The sequence below is a fragment of the Ixodes scapularis genome, unplaced genomic scaffold (genome assembly GCF_016920785.2).
Source record: "Ixodes scapularis isolate PalLabHiFi unplaced genomic scaffold, ASM1692078v2 PGA_scaffold11__112_contigs__length_91849675, whole genome shotgun sequence".
Taxonomy (NCBI): Eukaryota; Metazoa; Arthropoda; class Arachnida; order Ixodida; family Ixodidae; genus Ixodes; species Ixodes scapularis.
The window spans coordinates 8,769,671-8,784,591 of record NW_024609837.1 but is presented as its reverse complement, the minus strand read 5'-3'; the positions used below and the strand labels follow the sequence as shown (position 1 = coordinate 8,784,591).

Genomic DNA, 14,921 nt, shown 5'->3' with positions numbered 1-14,921 from the left:
CTTTGAAACTTCCGGGAGCTTCCTTCAACAACTACCTTCGTAATTTCTTTGGACATACCGGATGTGTCTTGCGCACGTGCAAGCACGCGCGCAAACAACCCTTTGAGACTTTCTAGTAAGAAATCTTTGTATGCTACACTGGCTTTTGGGAACGCTCTTTTTTTTGTTTTTTGTTTTTGTTTGTACAGCTACGCAGCGAATAGAGGTTTTATGGAATAATAAAGAAACTCATTGTAATGTTCGGAACACAAGAATTGGGTAGAATTTGAGAGAAAAAAAGAAAGAACATCTTTTGCTTTTTTTCAGCAAAGAGTTCGTTGAGCCAATCATGGCTATCTACAGAACAAACTTGGCCAGACGTGGCTTTAGAGACATTGCTGTCATAACATTGGATTAAATTATAAACCTTTTAGTACTGAGTGATATAATTTATTTCTTTACGAAGGTGATTTAGAAAAATGTATTACTTTACGACAACATTATCAATAAAAGTGACTAATCTTTTACGCCTTACAGTCTTCAGACAACCGACCAAACAGCGTACCTACCCGAAAACCATGTTTAAAGAATCGGGCAACCCAACGGACGAATCCGAAGAGAAAACCGCATGGGCTCAAAAATTACGATTCGAGATCTGCACCCGAAGCTTGTAGGAACAACAGGATTTTAGACGCCTTGCGCTGTTAGGTTAGCAGCATAAGGCAACTAAAATTATCAAAATTATAAAAACTATTAAAAATAGCTCTGCATTGGTAATAATTGAAGTAATGGCAACGTTCTTTTTTAAGTAATGTTGTGACTTTAGATTTGCTCTAATGTTAAATATACCTTAATTAATTCTTAAGAATGTCCCGATGAGTAATTAGCAACGTAAAAAATATGCACAATCAAAAGTGACGTGGTAATATCTCAGCTCTGCGAATAATCATGCCTAAGTACCTATAAAAAAAAGGAACGAAGGCAAAGTTGTAGCCATGAGCATGGCACGAGCATGTGAAACGTCATGCGTTGTGTCAGATCATAGATCTTACTTCTAGTCTACGATGCATTTGTAGCCTTTTAATTCGCGAAACTTCATTTATATATCACAATTATCACAAAAATGGCTAACCGAGCGCTCTGCAAAAACAGAGGTTCACGGAAATGTTTAGAGTGTATGTCATAAGGAATGGCCGGGCACGTACATGCGTTTAACTCTCAATTAGCTTATCTAACAAGAAAACGCAGAATGGAAACATAAAACGGCTTAGAGTTCCGTCGTTCTACGTTCCCAAGATAGTTGAGGGTTCGGCTGCTGACTTCACTGCAATCGATTTTCGGCGTTCCGTTCGAGTCATAGCTCATAAGTTCAAATGTACTCGGAATGTATTTAATATCTGAAGTTCATGTCTTCGTGCTAAAGAAAACGATTCCTCTCTCTTAATACTAATAAGGACACTGTAGATTTTGCGTAAAAAATGACAATGAGCACGTAGAGATACAAGAAAGGCTTTCCGAGTCACAAGAATTTGTGGTGTGGGGTGGTTGGGGAATAAAGGGGGGGGGGGGGGGCGAGGGGGGGGGGGCAGCCTGCTTTTTAGTTTTTTTTTGTCTTTCGCAGAGGCACGATGACGCATTATGAGCATAACGACGTCCAAAACTGCCTGTAAAATATCAACCCATACAAAAGGTGATTGGTGCACTCGCAAGGAGGAAAACCCTGGGTTTTTATTGACTGTTTTTACAACACGTCACGCCATACTTCTTGAGGCGAATAATTCATGGCAAGTTAGCATCCTTTCCTTCTACGATTTCCTGACTTTGATCACAACTAATATCGCGGATGATGGACGATCCCAGCTAGTGATCTATAAGAGACCGATTTCTAGTATTCAAGCTCTTGTTAACAGATGTTTAACCTGTCGCTAGATGAACCTAGCTCCTGGTAACAGACTCCAAAGGATAATGAGGTAGAAAGCCGAATGTTTGAGGAAACGCACGTTTTACATGAAGATTCTGGGATCGCGTGAGAAAGTGCACTGATCGGATCAATGCTTCAAGAAAGGTATGCACCTCCAGCCTACATTGCGCAAGGATTTCATAGTACACTCTTACTACGTTATTGTTCCAAAGATTAAAATCTATAGTCAAGCAATAGCAAGAAAGTACTCGTACTGCGGGAATAAAAATAGAAAAGACGTGACTGTCGTTCGCGCGCCAACGTAAGTTGGGTTGCGTAAAAACTACGTGAGCGGAGGGCGAAACTTTTGCAGGCACCTGGGGAAATACCGTTATTGTGAAAGCAAAGGGTGAGGGGATAGTGTCTTGGAAGTAACCTAAGGATCAATAGTGAAGCCTGGTTTGAAGGAAGGGGAGAAGGAGCAATGAAGAGTGTGTGACATGAGTGTGCCTTGGTTTCCCAAACACCAGCGCCCCTTTCAGATACTCACGAACTCATATGACGTAAATCGAACTTAAAAAAAACTAAAAGAAAAAAACATTTGGATGCGAATCACAGCATCTAGAGGATCTCAAAAGCAACTTGTCTTAGAAGCGTGAGGTTCGTATTAAGGTTGCTTAATTTTTTCACCCATCTCATCGAAGGCACGTTCGTGTCTCCTCCAATCAGAACGACAGAACAAGGAAGACTTTTTTCTTTGCCGTGTTGCTTCCCTGAAACGAGACAGCTGCGGTGAGCCACAGCCGGATTTCTCCTCCGTACTTTAATATCACGTGTTCCTTCAAAACCCGAAAAAACGCTATGCAGCCACAGATAACGAAGTTGTGTTTCCTTCTGAAAAATTAGTGCCATGAAAGTTAAAAAAAAAGCCAAGGTATAACCAAACTCAATACTCCTTAGCCAGATTCTAGGTATTGTGGCCATAAATTTCCAAACATGGTGCAAGAGTAAGACCTCGCTGCCGGGTTGCTCAATAGTCACCGAATTTATTTTGCCTTCAGTTCTCGAGCAAATGAAAAACTTTGGCATCACTTATTGTTGTGCGGTTTTCACCTGGTATCTTTGGACGTACATTGCTAAACAAGGGCCAGAGCAAGGTCTTACTGGAGTCCTTGTCATCTGGAGTCGTTGGGACACAAATACCGAAAAAATGGAGCAGAAGGTTACTTAGAGCTTAGGACCCTGGGGTTGCTAAACTTGGGCAAGGTTAAGCTTTCGCTGGAATGTCGCCTCAGCTTGTATCACCAATCAGTTCAGCAAATGTGGAATCCGAACTGTGACGCGCCCTGTCATGCAGTCTCAGTGGCAGAAAGGCGTACATTCCTCTTGCCACCGAAACTGAATTATGAGAGATGCGGTAAGCCTTTGTACCTTTTCATTGACTGAACCGACTAAAGGAAGGTACGGAGCTGGCGACCCGACTCCATCAAAATGCTATGCACACTGAGGTTCTCATGAGAATCTGCCGTATGATACCGCCGTTTCCTTATTGTAATTCAATTCACTTTCGTACAATAGTTTTTTTCGGTGCCCATGACTACCCATGTTTTGACAATGATCCACAAAAATGGTAAGCTAACCAGTAGTAAATAATAGAACAGAGTCTGAAACAAAATATGTCAACATTCTATTCACTTTAGCAACCATACAAATGGTGCAAATATGCCACATTGTTTACCCCCAAAAAAACATAACTAACCAAGCATGTTGAAATGTTTCTCAGTAGCATTTGAAGTGCATAAATGCATGGCGGATTTGAAAACAGTGCAGTCGATTGTACCAAGTGTACAAGAATAGATTGTCTGTTTTTCAGTGAATATATTTTTGTAGAGCAATACAGTGTAAACCGTATTTTAAATTGTTCGCCAGCTGTGGGGACATCACCTGACAACCGCAAACAAATGACACATACGAAACTACTGTTTTGCGATGGCCGCAGTCTGTTATTTCTCAAAGTACTGACAATCCTATAGCAAACAATTTATCCACTTTTTGTCACAATGCTCCATAGCCCGGTAATTAAATTCATGTTCCAAACGTGCTAAGCCAACAAATATGTATATGGCTTTTTATTTACCTTTGGCAGGGGCAGCAACATGAAGTACCTCCTGACCTTCGTCGTCGCAGCTTGGATATGTGGGAGACTTCACGGGCCATCTTCATTCGTCACAGGGTTAACGATTTCAACGAATTCCAGCGAAGCTGAAGAAGCAATCATTTCCCGTTTTAAGTGCAGCGGGAATGCAATTTCGGAAAAACCTCTCGAATTCGCCTGTTCTAACGTGACGAACTGCGCGATTTACCAAGATTGTTGCTACGACACGAAGCCAAATATTACAAAAGCAGAAGTAAAAAAGCCATCCTGTGTTCCCGTGTTTTTCGACGACGAGACAGTACAAGACATCACGGTAATCGCAGACTGCAACGCTACATGGCCAGATGACGACATTAGAGGCGGCTGCGAAAATACGACCACTCACAACGAAACTTTCCATCATATCTTCGCCACTAGCTTATCCGGTTTTACGTACCGCAACGGATTTTGCGCTCTCTGCAACTACGACACAAAAAACTTGTCGTACTGGGAGATCACGAGCACGGACAACGCAACGCTTTACTTCAAACCACGGCACAACGAGTTCGAGGCTGATGTGAGACGGTGCGACTATAAACGAGTCTTTAACAGCACGTGTTCAAGTAATTCGACTGAGAAACAACGTAAGAACTGCGAGACGTACTTTGAACCCGTGCTTCAGAGTGAAACCCAAGCGATCTACAAGAATGTGTACTGTGCCTTGTGCAGTGAAGTGAACATCTCTTCTCTTGCGTGTCTGCAAGACGACAAGATGATCAGAATAGCTTTGTCGAACACGACAACTGAGACAACCAGACGTTTACGTTTTGCTGTTGAAAATGGGACTGTCTCTAAACGTGATGCGTGCTTCTCGTGGTACGAAGATAAGTGCTATATTAAGAGCGACGACTACCGGTATTCCAACGACACGCCATTCAACAAGGCCAAGGCAGCCACCAGCGGCGACGAGTCCTACACGTACACGTTCCAGAACTACCTGGTCATGGTGTGCATCAGCATCTCCCTCTTCTTTCTTCTTCTCAAGGCCGTCACGTACGTTTTCTTCGGAGCATCCAGAAGCTTCGCCTCCAGATGCAACCTGTGCTTATCTGGTACCCTCTTCGCTACTCAACTTGTCTACATCCTGTCCAGCTATCTGGACGTGTCTGATGACGTGTGCGTTGCGTCTTCCGTGATGCTTCACTATGGCTTTATCGCGACCTTCTCCTGGACCAGCGTCCTGTCCTTCGACATGTGGAGGAACATAGCCTCAATGCGAATAGCCACAAGACACGACCGCACGTTCGTCATTTATTGCTTCATCGCCTGGGGTGCACCGCTAGTGCTCATCGCCATCTGTTCGGCGCTCAACTGGGGAGCTCCGTGGTCTCCTTTGTCACCAGCCTACGGACAGTACTATTGCTTTTTCGGGAAGTACCGCGCTTACGTGTCCTTCTTTTTGGTGCCGATGGGAGTGCTTCTCCTGCTTGACCTGGGCCTATACATCCATATCATCATCTACGTTCGAAGATCATCGCACCTCCGGGGCTCCAAGAGTGGCCATCAGCCATCCGACGTGGCGCTGTTCTTCAAGCTCGCGCTGATCATGGGGGCCACTTGGTTCCTAGGCCTCTTGACCTTTCTCAACTCCACGGTAATCCAGGTCCTCACCAGCATCTTCACTGGACTTCAGGGCGTCTACCTCTTCTTCGGATTCAAGGACTACCAATATTTTTGTTCTGGTACGAAGGCAAAAAGAAAAGAGAAGGAAAAGCTGAGGTCTTCTAATAACTCGAACACGTCAAATCTTTCGAACAGTACAGAGCTGGAATCTGTGAGTGGAGCACCCGTTGGGAGCACCGCTACTGTGAACAAGTCGACCAATTCGGTGTGAGCGCTAGGCCGCGCCTGTTGCTGACGGTATGTCACTGAGAGTGCTGGACTTGGTGACAAAGGAATAAACATGTCCATACCTCGTTGAAGTGAGCAATTGCGGAACAGTAAAAAATTGCTTTCGACGTGAAGACAGTTGCTCCCTTGAGTGTTCTTGCGATTTGGAATGCATCCCATGATGTTGTTTAGAGTGTGGTTTTATTGGCGAATTCAATATTTAGCATCGTGGTCAGCCGCTACTGTAGAAAGACCGGGCCGAAAGACCGTGCTTGCACAAATAGACCAATCTGAGGTTAGGCGCCATATAGCGCTGTTGTGACAATCGACGGTGCATGTCTTGTACTGGATGGTGTTGAAACTATGTACAGTTTGGTCTAAACACTTATTATAACTGCGAACCTATCGTGTCCTATTTCCCAAAGGTATATTTGTCACGGGCAGCTTAAGGAACCCAGGGCCTGGATTGTTTCATTTAACTTTTTATTTAGAAATTCGATTGAACGCGTTCTTACCGTCTTATGCCACACTCATTGACAACCGACCGTTAATAAGATGCTCGAGACCTCAACCCCTGCGTTTCTTAAGTTATCGGTGACTTTGGGGACTTGACAGTAGGTGGCATAGCTTCCCACAGAAGCAAATTGTACATTGTCGTATGGATTATTTGCCGTCGATGCAACGATTTGGCGTCGATGCATTGATGCAACGCCGCCTAATAAAACGTTTGAAGGCAGTATGGGGCACACTCTGCGTTCCTGTCACACTATAGCAAACGTAATCTTGAGGTTGGTATCGAACATTAAATTTAAAACGAGCATATTCAATATATCATAGGCTTCGTATAGCTTTATCGCCGTGTAGATATATGAGCGACATTGCATGTGTAAATTGTGTTATAGATTGACATTATCATTATAGCAACTAAAATAACTTTTATGCTACGGGTTTAGTTATTTAGAATGAATTGCATTTTATACGGGCGATATAAGTAGAGATGTGTTTATATGGGCTTAGCACACTATGCAGTGCTCCGGGGACTGTTGGTTTGCAATCATCTGTACATAGTTTCAGATTGTACAATACCGTGTCATTTTCTCTGATTGCAAATTGTTCGAGGAGTAAAATTTCGCTGTACAATTTATGTCTTTGAAGTGTTGATATTTTTAAGGTTTGAACAAATATTTCAGAGCATCAATTCCATTGTTGGATCATTTTCATCAGGGCGCTCCACTGGAAATGGGGAGGGCCCTTGTTAGATACCAAGACCAGGTGGATTTGTTTAGTCACGCACAAGTCACCTAGTTGTGTTTGAAGATTTGCGTTGTCTATCGTCCCCCTTCTCCCCCTTCTCCAGAGATTATTATCGTTATGGTAGTGTGCAGGTTGATTTTTGATCCCTATTATGTTTTGGGACTCGGCAACGGCTGGACGTACTCCAAACAAAGCTCTGATTGTTTCCCTATGTGTTCTGCGTGGAAATAGAGCAGTGTCAGCCTTTAAGGCGCAGTCACGCAGCTCATACATCATACAGAAAAGACATGGCTGAAGACATGATGATATCCGTGGACACGGCTCAGGCATATTTGAATTATTACAATATCTATTCTTTAAACACGGCTGCAGGCTGATTGCGTGTCATCAATCTGACAGGACCATCATACAAGAAAGAAGCACGCCTCAGCCACTGTCTGCAGGCTGTCTTTAGTACGAGGCAACGGCAGTGTGACCACAGCCTGAGACGTTTATTCTCCGCAATTGCTTTCCACGTGGTGTATTGACACTGCAACATCGGTCCTCTTCTCCGTCTATGAGTTACGTATCTGTCCGTGTGCGCCTGCCTAAAACTCAACCGTACATATACGTATATCTATCATCGCATTATCTCACCTTCGTCTGGCAGTATCAGTATACGCTCTAGTGGCCAAGAATCTTTCCGGGGGGGGGGGGGGGGGGGGGGTTGCTATAGCAACCCAGTTATAACAGCTGCGCGTTATAACGCGCAGCTGTTACAAAGGCCCCACGGGGCCTTTGTACGAGATGCGGGTAGGGTTAGGTCTTGGAGTTTGTGTGAAGGTGTTGTGCGCTGGGTCCGGCCTTGGGGGTTGTTACAATCGGGCTTTGTTTATAATGCTGTGTAAGACCTGAGTTTGCTGGTTTGAAATAAGGTCAAGACGAGATGCACCCTAATTGAAGGTCCTAGGGGCGTGTGCAGTTTACGGGAGACGTGTGGGAGAGATGGTAATCTGATAATAAAGGTTAGTAGCTGCGTTTGGGGCGTTTTGTGTGTTGTCCCCTTTTTCGTTTGTTTACTCCGGTTTTTTTAAAAGCGTGTAACATCAACCAGCTCGCTTGTCTACTTACTCTATCTTCAAACAAACAGATTGCACTATTACCACTGGCCCGGTAGCGCATCGTCTACCCAGACGTAGGCTGAACTCTCCAGACTGTTGCTTTGGTGCCCATTCTGAAATTTCTCAGCCACCCAAGTTTATAAAAATTAGAGGTCCGCAGCTTCACCGCTAAACAATTGACTACCAGTCGTCGCCCACCCCAAGAAAGGACAACACAATCAGGAATAGATTGAATCGGAATGGGGGACACCCACAAACTACACAAAGAAAAAGAGACGGGTGGGATATCGGTACAGACCTTAGATATTGGGGATTCTGGTTAGAAACTCTCAGTTTTCTGACTGTTCTGCTTCAGTATTCTGTTCTTTTATTGTATGGTCATATCTCCCGGGCTTCACAATGAAGCTGTCTTTGTGCTTTTGCACTCCTGAAAACATACGAAGGAAGGGTCACTGTTGTAGGATTTTCATCCTACCGCAGCCTTTTCTTTAAAAAAATTCACAAGTGTCATAATGTACACAAAATGTGGCGCATCTGATGGTTGAAAAAGAGAATGTAATGTGTTTTCAATGTGTGTAAAAAGCTGTCAAAAAAGGCTTAAAAATCATTGTCTTTTGTCTTGACTATTTTGGCTATATATATATATATATATATATATATATATATATATATATATATATATATATACAACGGGCATGGTGGCGGGAGGCCGAAGGCGTGGGTACATAACTGAGAAGAAAAAAAACCTTGCTGAAAGCAGCAACGGACGATTTATTCTTTGTTCGTTGTTACTGCTTCCATTAAGGTTTATTTTCTTCTCAGTTATATATATATATATATAGACATAGATATAGATATAGATATATATATATATATCAGTTTACATGGCCTCCAGGAGGCGCAACGGCCACGCTCTCTGCTGTTCGCATTTGATTGGAACCAGGTAGTACAATTATACCGTGTATTGGGATTGCGAAAAAATGTTCCCTCATAAAACATTTCATTTTAGCTATTACTTCGTTCGCTGACTTAATATTAATCCGTTTTGCAGGAATGAGGAAAGTTCTGTATCTTTCCAGTGTTCTAAATTTGTCTAGACTGTTTATTCACCAAAAATATATGAGATATGGAAACAGAAGTTATGCTTTCTTGCAGATAATGGGACGTCTGGTAGAGTACTTATTTAAATAAAAAACAGATTTTTTAGTGTAATACAACCTAGTGTTTTTGATAATACAAGTATATTTGGGCAGTTTATTCACCAAAAGCTTGTGTATACTTGACGAATAACATAAGCCCTGTTTTTTAACCGGTGAGCTTGTCTGTATTTTAATTTTACATAACCATTTCCTTATTTTGACCGAAATTTTCCGGATAGTTCATGTTATATTACCAAAATTTTATTTTTTAGCGTAGATTATCGGGTTGCGCACCCTGCAAACAAGTTGAGCATAGTTTCGTTTTCACAAACCGTTTATCAGTAGCGCCCGCGTGTTCTTGCAAAACGGTGAGCAAGGAGCGCTAACTTCCGCGTCCAGAGTTGTGTGCTCAATGTTATCTGAAACGTAAACTGAGTTGCGTGGTCAACGTTATCTCAAGAAAAAAAAAAAAAAAAAAAGAAACAGGGTACTTCCTTGCATAGTTTCGTTTTGCACGTAATGAACAGAACGAAACTACGCTCATGACGGCCATAGTTTCGTTTTGCTTACTATGTAGTCGTATAGCCTCCTCTATACTCACAAAGCCTGGCAGTTCGATGACGGAGCCATAGAGTGCCCGGTCGCCGATTTGGAGCGCAGGGATCTGGTAGCACAGAGCATTTCTCGGGAAGCCTGCAATCAGTGCACAGCATTTGCAGCGACGAGGACCCGAAGCATGGTTTTCAATCCCGACGAGAAAAGAAGTGGCAGCCCGAGGAACGCGAGAAGCACGAGCGGACATTCCATCGTTTGGGACAAGTGTGTTTCGGCGTCTCGCCGCGGAGGGGCGCCCGTTACATGCTTGTAGTCTAACAAAAGTGAAGCAAAAAACAAAAAAAAAAAAGATGGGGTCCTTGAGTAACTCAATTTCAATTCGCTAGATATTTAAAACGTCTGCTGATTAAGCTGTATCCAACGTATTTCGCTTTTAGATATAAAATTGAATGCGCATGCAATGGAAAGAGCTAAGTTCGAGCTTTTCAGTGATATCAAGGTCATGAAAATATCTTGACTAGGTCAGACGTAAGAACTTTCCAAACTTTGATAAAACGCATAAAAGGGGCATTATTTGGCAAATTCAGCTAACAACAAAACGAGGACGAGAAAGGGACACAAACACGGCGCTGAATCTCAAGCGCCATGTTTGTGTCGCCTTCTTGTCCACGTCTTGTGCACTGAATTTGATGTCAATGATCACCAACTAGCTCAATTTTAAACCCACGTGAAAATTATTCCAGTTTGATTTTCTAAATTATTATAAAATACGAGATTCCTTTCAATTCATTAAGCATAATTCATTTTATTTGGAGGGTATCACGGAAGAGTCCCAATGCAGTAGTTTGAGAAGTGACTGAATATCGAGATGTCAAACATACATTCCCTAACAGGTTGAAAAAACGCCATTTTCTTGTTTTTGTTAGCTCAATCTGTTAATAACTTGAAAAAAAAAAAAGAAATCCGTCACGCTTTCACCTTGCACCCTGTTTCATTTCAAGAAAGCTCCCGAAACATCAAATCGGATGTTGGCAAAAATCATATTACAGACAGCATAATTTTTACCTTTAGTGCTTGGAGTTTTTGTATTTGTGGTGAAACTTGTTTCTGCTTTAAAAATACTTGTTTTGATGCATTCAAGCTAAGTGCAACAATGTGAATTCTCGTGATTGTGTTTTAGTGCCCATTTTTGTGTTTATTCTCGTTGTGTTTCCAATGCTGCTTTCCCGCCAAAGTGTGTTTAGGCGCCAGGACCTCGTCAAGCTGCAACCGCAGCTTTTTGTCCTGACGTCCTCCCTTTTTGTACCAACCAGAATGGGAAATAAAATACATTATTATTATTGTTATTATAATTATATATTTTGTTGGTCCAAATCAAATATTCTACCCCAAACCGTGCCTCTAGAAGATGAAAACACCCGATATTTTTTTAAGTAGAGCGGAGCATATGTAAGTACCATGACAAAAAATCTACTATGTATAATAAATTGCTTTGTCCAATAAACGCATATGATCAAATATGATCTAGCAAGAGCACACAAGAACCATACACGAACATATAGGAACAATATACGATTATATAAGATGTTATAAGACACTTCATGTCAGTTTGGAATAACTTCTTATATAATCGTATACTGTTCTTATATCTTTTTATATGGTTCGTGTATGCTCTTTTAAGATCCTATTTAAGCATATGCGTTTATTGGCCGAAGAAATTTCTAATTCATAGAGAAATGTTTTTCTAGGAGACGTTTGTAGCCATCTTTAAATTAGAAATTGAACGCAAGAGGCGAGTTTTTGGACTTGATCACGCGGCCGCCATTTTGTTGGAGGCTTTCCAATATTATCTCCAGGGCAGCCTAAAGCAATTTTAGTTAATGTAGATGCGCGTATAAAACGTTTAATCATTACCCTATTGAAAATTCTCATTTGTATGAGCAATTTCTGTGTCCAGTAAACACATATGAATCATACAAGATATATAAGAACATTTAAGAAACATATAATAACTATATAAGAACTATATGAGACGTATAAGAACATGGAAGCACCATATAAGAAACTTGTGACGAGTTTCTTATATGTATTTTATAGTTCCTATATGTTGTTAAATATCTTGTATGATTCATATGTGTTTATTGGACATAAGAAATTTCTCATAGAAATGACTTTTTTCGCTAGGGTACTTGAACCTCGCACCGAACAAATGTAAACTTTTATAAAGTTTTGTATTCGTCTTTTTTTGACTGTGTGTCGTGGCGTCGCAGCATAATTAAGTCCAGTTTGACGAGCATTGGTGTCCTTTTACATTAAACATTTCGCCTTGTCCGGATCCTAGTTTTCCCAAATTTTCAATCAATAAAAGGGGTCAATTCTCTCGTAATGTATTTAATTACGTCGGTTCCAATCAAATCCCTACCTTTTTTACTTTTAAACGTAACTGCTGCCACAATAAAATCAATCAATGTTAGCGGCATTTGACTCGAAAAATATGCGAGGGCGGACGCAAAAGTAACCGGAATGAATTTCTAGAGGGCGGGCCGTTCGTAGTACCAGCTTCCGCCGCTAGAAGGTCTTCGAGGCGCCCCTTCCAAGCGAGATCTCTAGGTATTTTCTTATTAACTACTGGCAAGGGAGTTTTATAGCCTCACTTTCTTTGCAGTGATGAGTGAATATAGTTTTCACATTTAAATATTCTAAGCTTAAATGGTAAAACAAAATGGCTAGGTGGCGTGAGCTACCGCCCAATCCGAAGGGATCAGCCGGATTCATCCATTCATCCAAGTCCGTTTGCCGACCAGCGTCGTTTCCCCGACCGGTTCAAGGTCATTCCTCATTCTTCGCAATGCCTGCCTTAAAGGAACAGCGTACGGTTGTAAAATTATGTTTTCTTTGAGGGGAAATTGACGGCGCAAACTCTTGTCATGCTCAAGACAGCTTACAAAGGAGGTGTCATGTAGAAATCGCAGGTCTACGAGTGGATTCCTCGGTTCAAGGCCGGTAAACTATTGATCGTTGACCAACCTTGTGCAGGGCGACCCTCAACTTAGTCAACTAATAAAAACACCAAGAAAATTCGGGATTTTGTCTTGGTAGACCGTCCAAGACAGACTGAAGAACTTGCTGAACTGAGTAGAGTGTCTTGGAGTTTGTGTCAACGCATTTCGACCGAAAATTTGGACATGAAAAGAGTTTCAGCAAAATTCGTGCCTCGTTTGGTCACTGCTGATCAGAGACATATCCGAGTGAACGCTTGTCAACAGCTGAAAGAACATGTGGAAATCGACCTAATCTTTTTTTCGAAAGTTATTACAAATGACGCAAGCTGGAGCTACGGTAAGACCTTGAGTCAAAACAACAGTCAAGTCAGTGGAATAGTTGAAGTTCGCCACGATCCCCAAAAAAGCGCGTCAATTCAAATGTCAAGATGATGCTGAGTTGCTTTTCTTTTAATTTGTTTAAGGGACATTGTTCACTCCCAGTGTGTTTCTCCTGGTGAATTTGATAATCATGTGTTTTACCGGTGAATTTTCCGACGCTTGCAGAACTCAACGAGACACAAACGCTCCGATTTGTAAGAAAGGGGGGAGTGGTGTTTCTTTCCCGAGAATGCCCGAACACAGACTGCACTGTCAGGCAGGGAAATATTTTTTTTAGCAAAATTGGCATGACACCGCTTACCTTCCCCCTCCCACCCTTCCCCCGTATTCACCGGACCTCACTCCGTTTAACTTTTTACTGTTCGCCCGTATGAAAGAGAAAATCTGAAAGGAAAGCGTTCTGTGGATGTGGAAGAGGTCAAACATAAAAAAAAAAAACGAGGGAGGAAAATAAAGGCATTACTGTGGATGAGTCCCGGAATCGTTTTGAAAAGTGGAAGACACGTTTGGACCGATGCATTCGCTCAAATAGAGACTACTTTAGAAATGATTAAAAATTGTTTAAAAAATGTAGGTAGTTGCGAGTTAATGCGAATAATGCGATAGCATTATTAAGCTGCTCATCTGAGATTTCTGTCTATCTGGCCCCTAATCTAGTAGGCAGGGGAGGGGGAGGGGGGGGGGGGTTCCTGCTCTCCTCTTAACCTCTTTCAATTCAGGTTCCCCGCTAAATTTAGCGAAAACATTGACGTCAAAAGACCTATGCACCAATTCAGTGCCCCCCCCCCCCCCCCCCCCGCCCTGAATGTAGTGGAAATTTCGATGTTACGTGACCTAACGTCACGGAACCTACAAACCAATTCAGCTTTTCCGCTAGATTTAGCGTAAAATTGACATTGCATGACCTATACACCAATTCAGATTCCCCGCTAAATTTAGCGGAAAGAATAACATCACGTGATCCCACATCAACCTTTAGGGCTCTAGGCCCTCAACGTTGTCCTAGAGGTCGTCCTTGAAGTCGCCCTAGACGTCGTTTTTGAAGTCGCTCCAAACGTCGTTCTTAACGTCGTCCTCCAGGGCGTCGTCTATGGCCTCGTAACAAAAGGAGGTAAACATGACGAATGCTATCACAATTCATAGACAACCAACAATAGTGGTTTCCGCAGCCATTCCTTTTATTTCAAAGCTCCGGTTATTTTGGGTCCCCCTCGTATGAGGCGAATGACATTGAGGATTGGGCCTAGTTGGTTTATCCTTATAACTCGAATATTACAAGAAAGTGAATTCGATGTGCTTCCTTTCTGAATTCCTCACATAGAGGTCTTTAAATTAATATTGTCACGAATGACAATTGATGAGGCGAAGATAACTGACGAAACTAGACGTTGAATGGGGCGAACTTGTGCCCAAAACAATAAGGGAACAGAAGAAAACAGCAGAGCGTCGCGGGCGTCGATGTCGACGAAACTGCAGGATTGAGCGCAGGGGCGAGACTGACTCCGCTCGCCTTGCTGAGTCCCTTATGTACCCTCGTTGGTTTCTGCATCATTCGGCGTAGAACTTTCGGTGCGTAGAACAATCGGA

At 42.4% G+C, this 14,921-nt stretch overlaps 1 protein-coding gene across 1 annotated transcript; it reads left to right on the top strand.

Annotated features, from left to right (window-relative positions):
* The first annotated feature begins 4,035 nt into the window (after positions 1 to 4,035).
* Positions 4,036 to 5,907, top strand: LOC8030118 (G-protein coupled receptor Mth2-like). The gene has a single exon (XM_002409101.5). It carries the CDS (start codon positions 4,036 to 4,038, stop codon positions 5,905 to 5,907), a length of 1,872 nt encoding a protein of 623 aa, XP_002409145.5.
* The last annotated feature ends 9,014 nt before the right edge of the window (positions 5,908 to 14,921 follow it).

Coding starts and splice junctions, on each gene's coding strand:
- LOC8030118 (XM_002409101.5), top strand. CDS start 4,036: ATGAAGTACCTCCTGACCTTCGTCGTCGCAGCTTGGATATGTGGGAGA.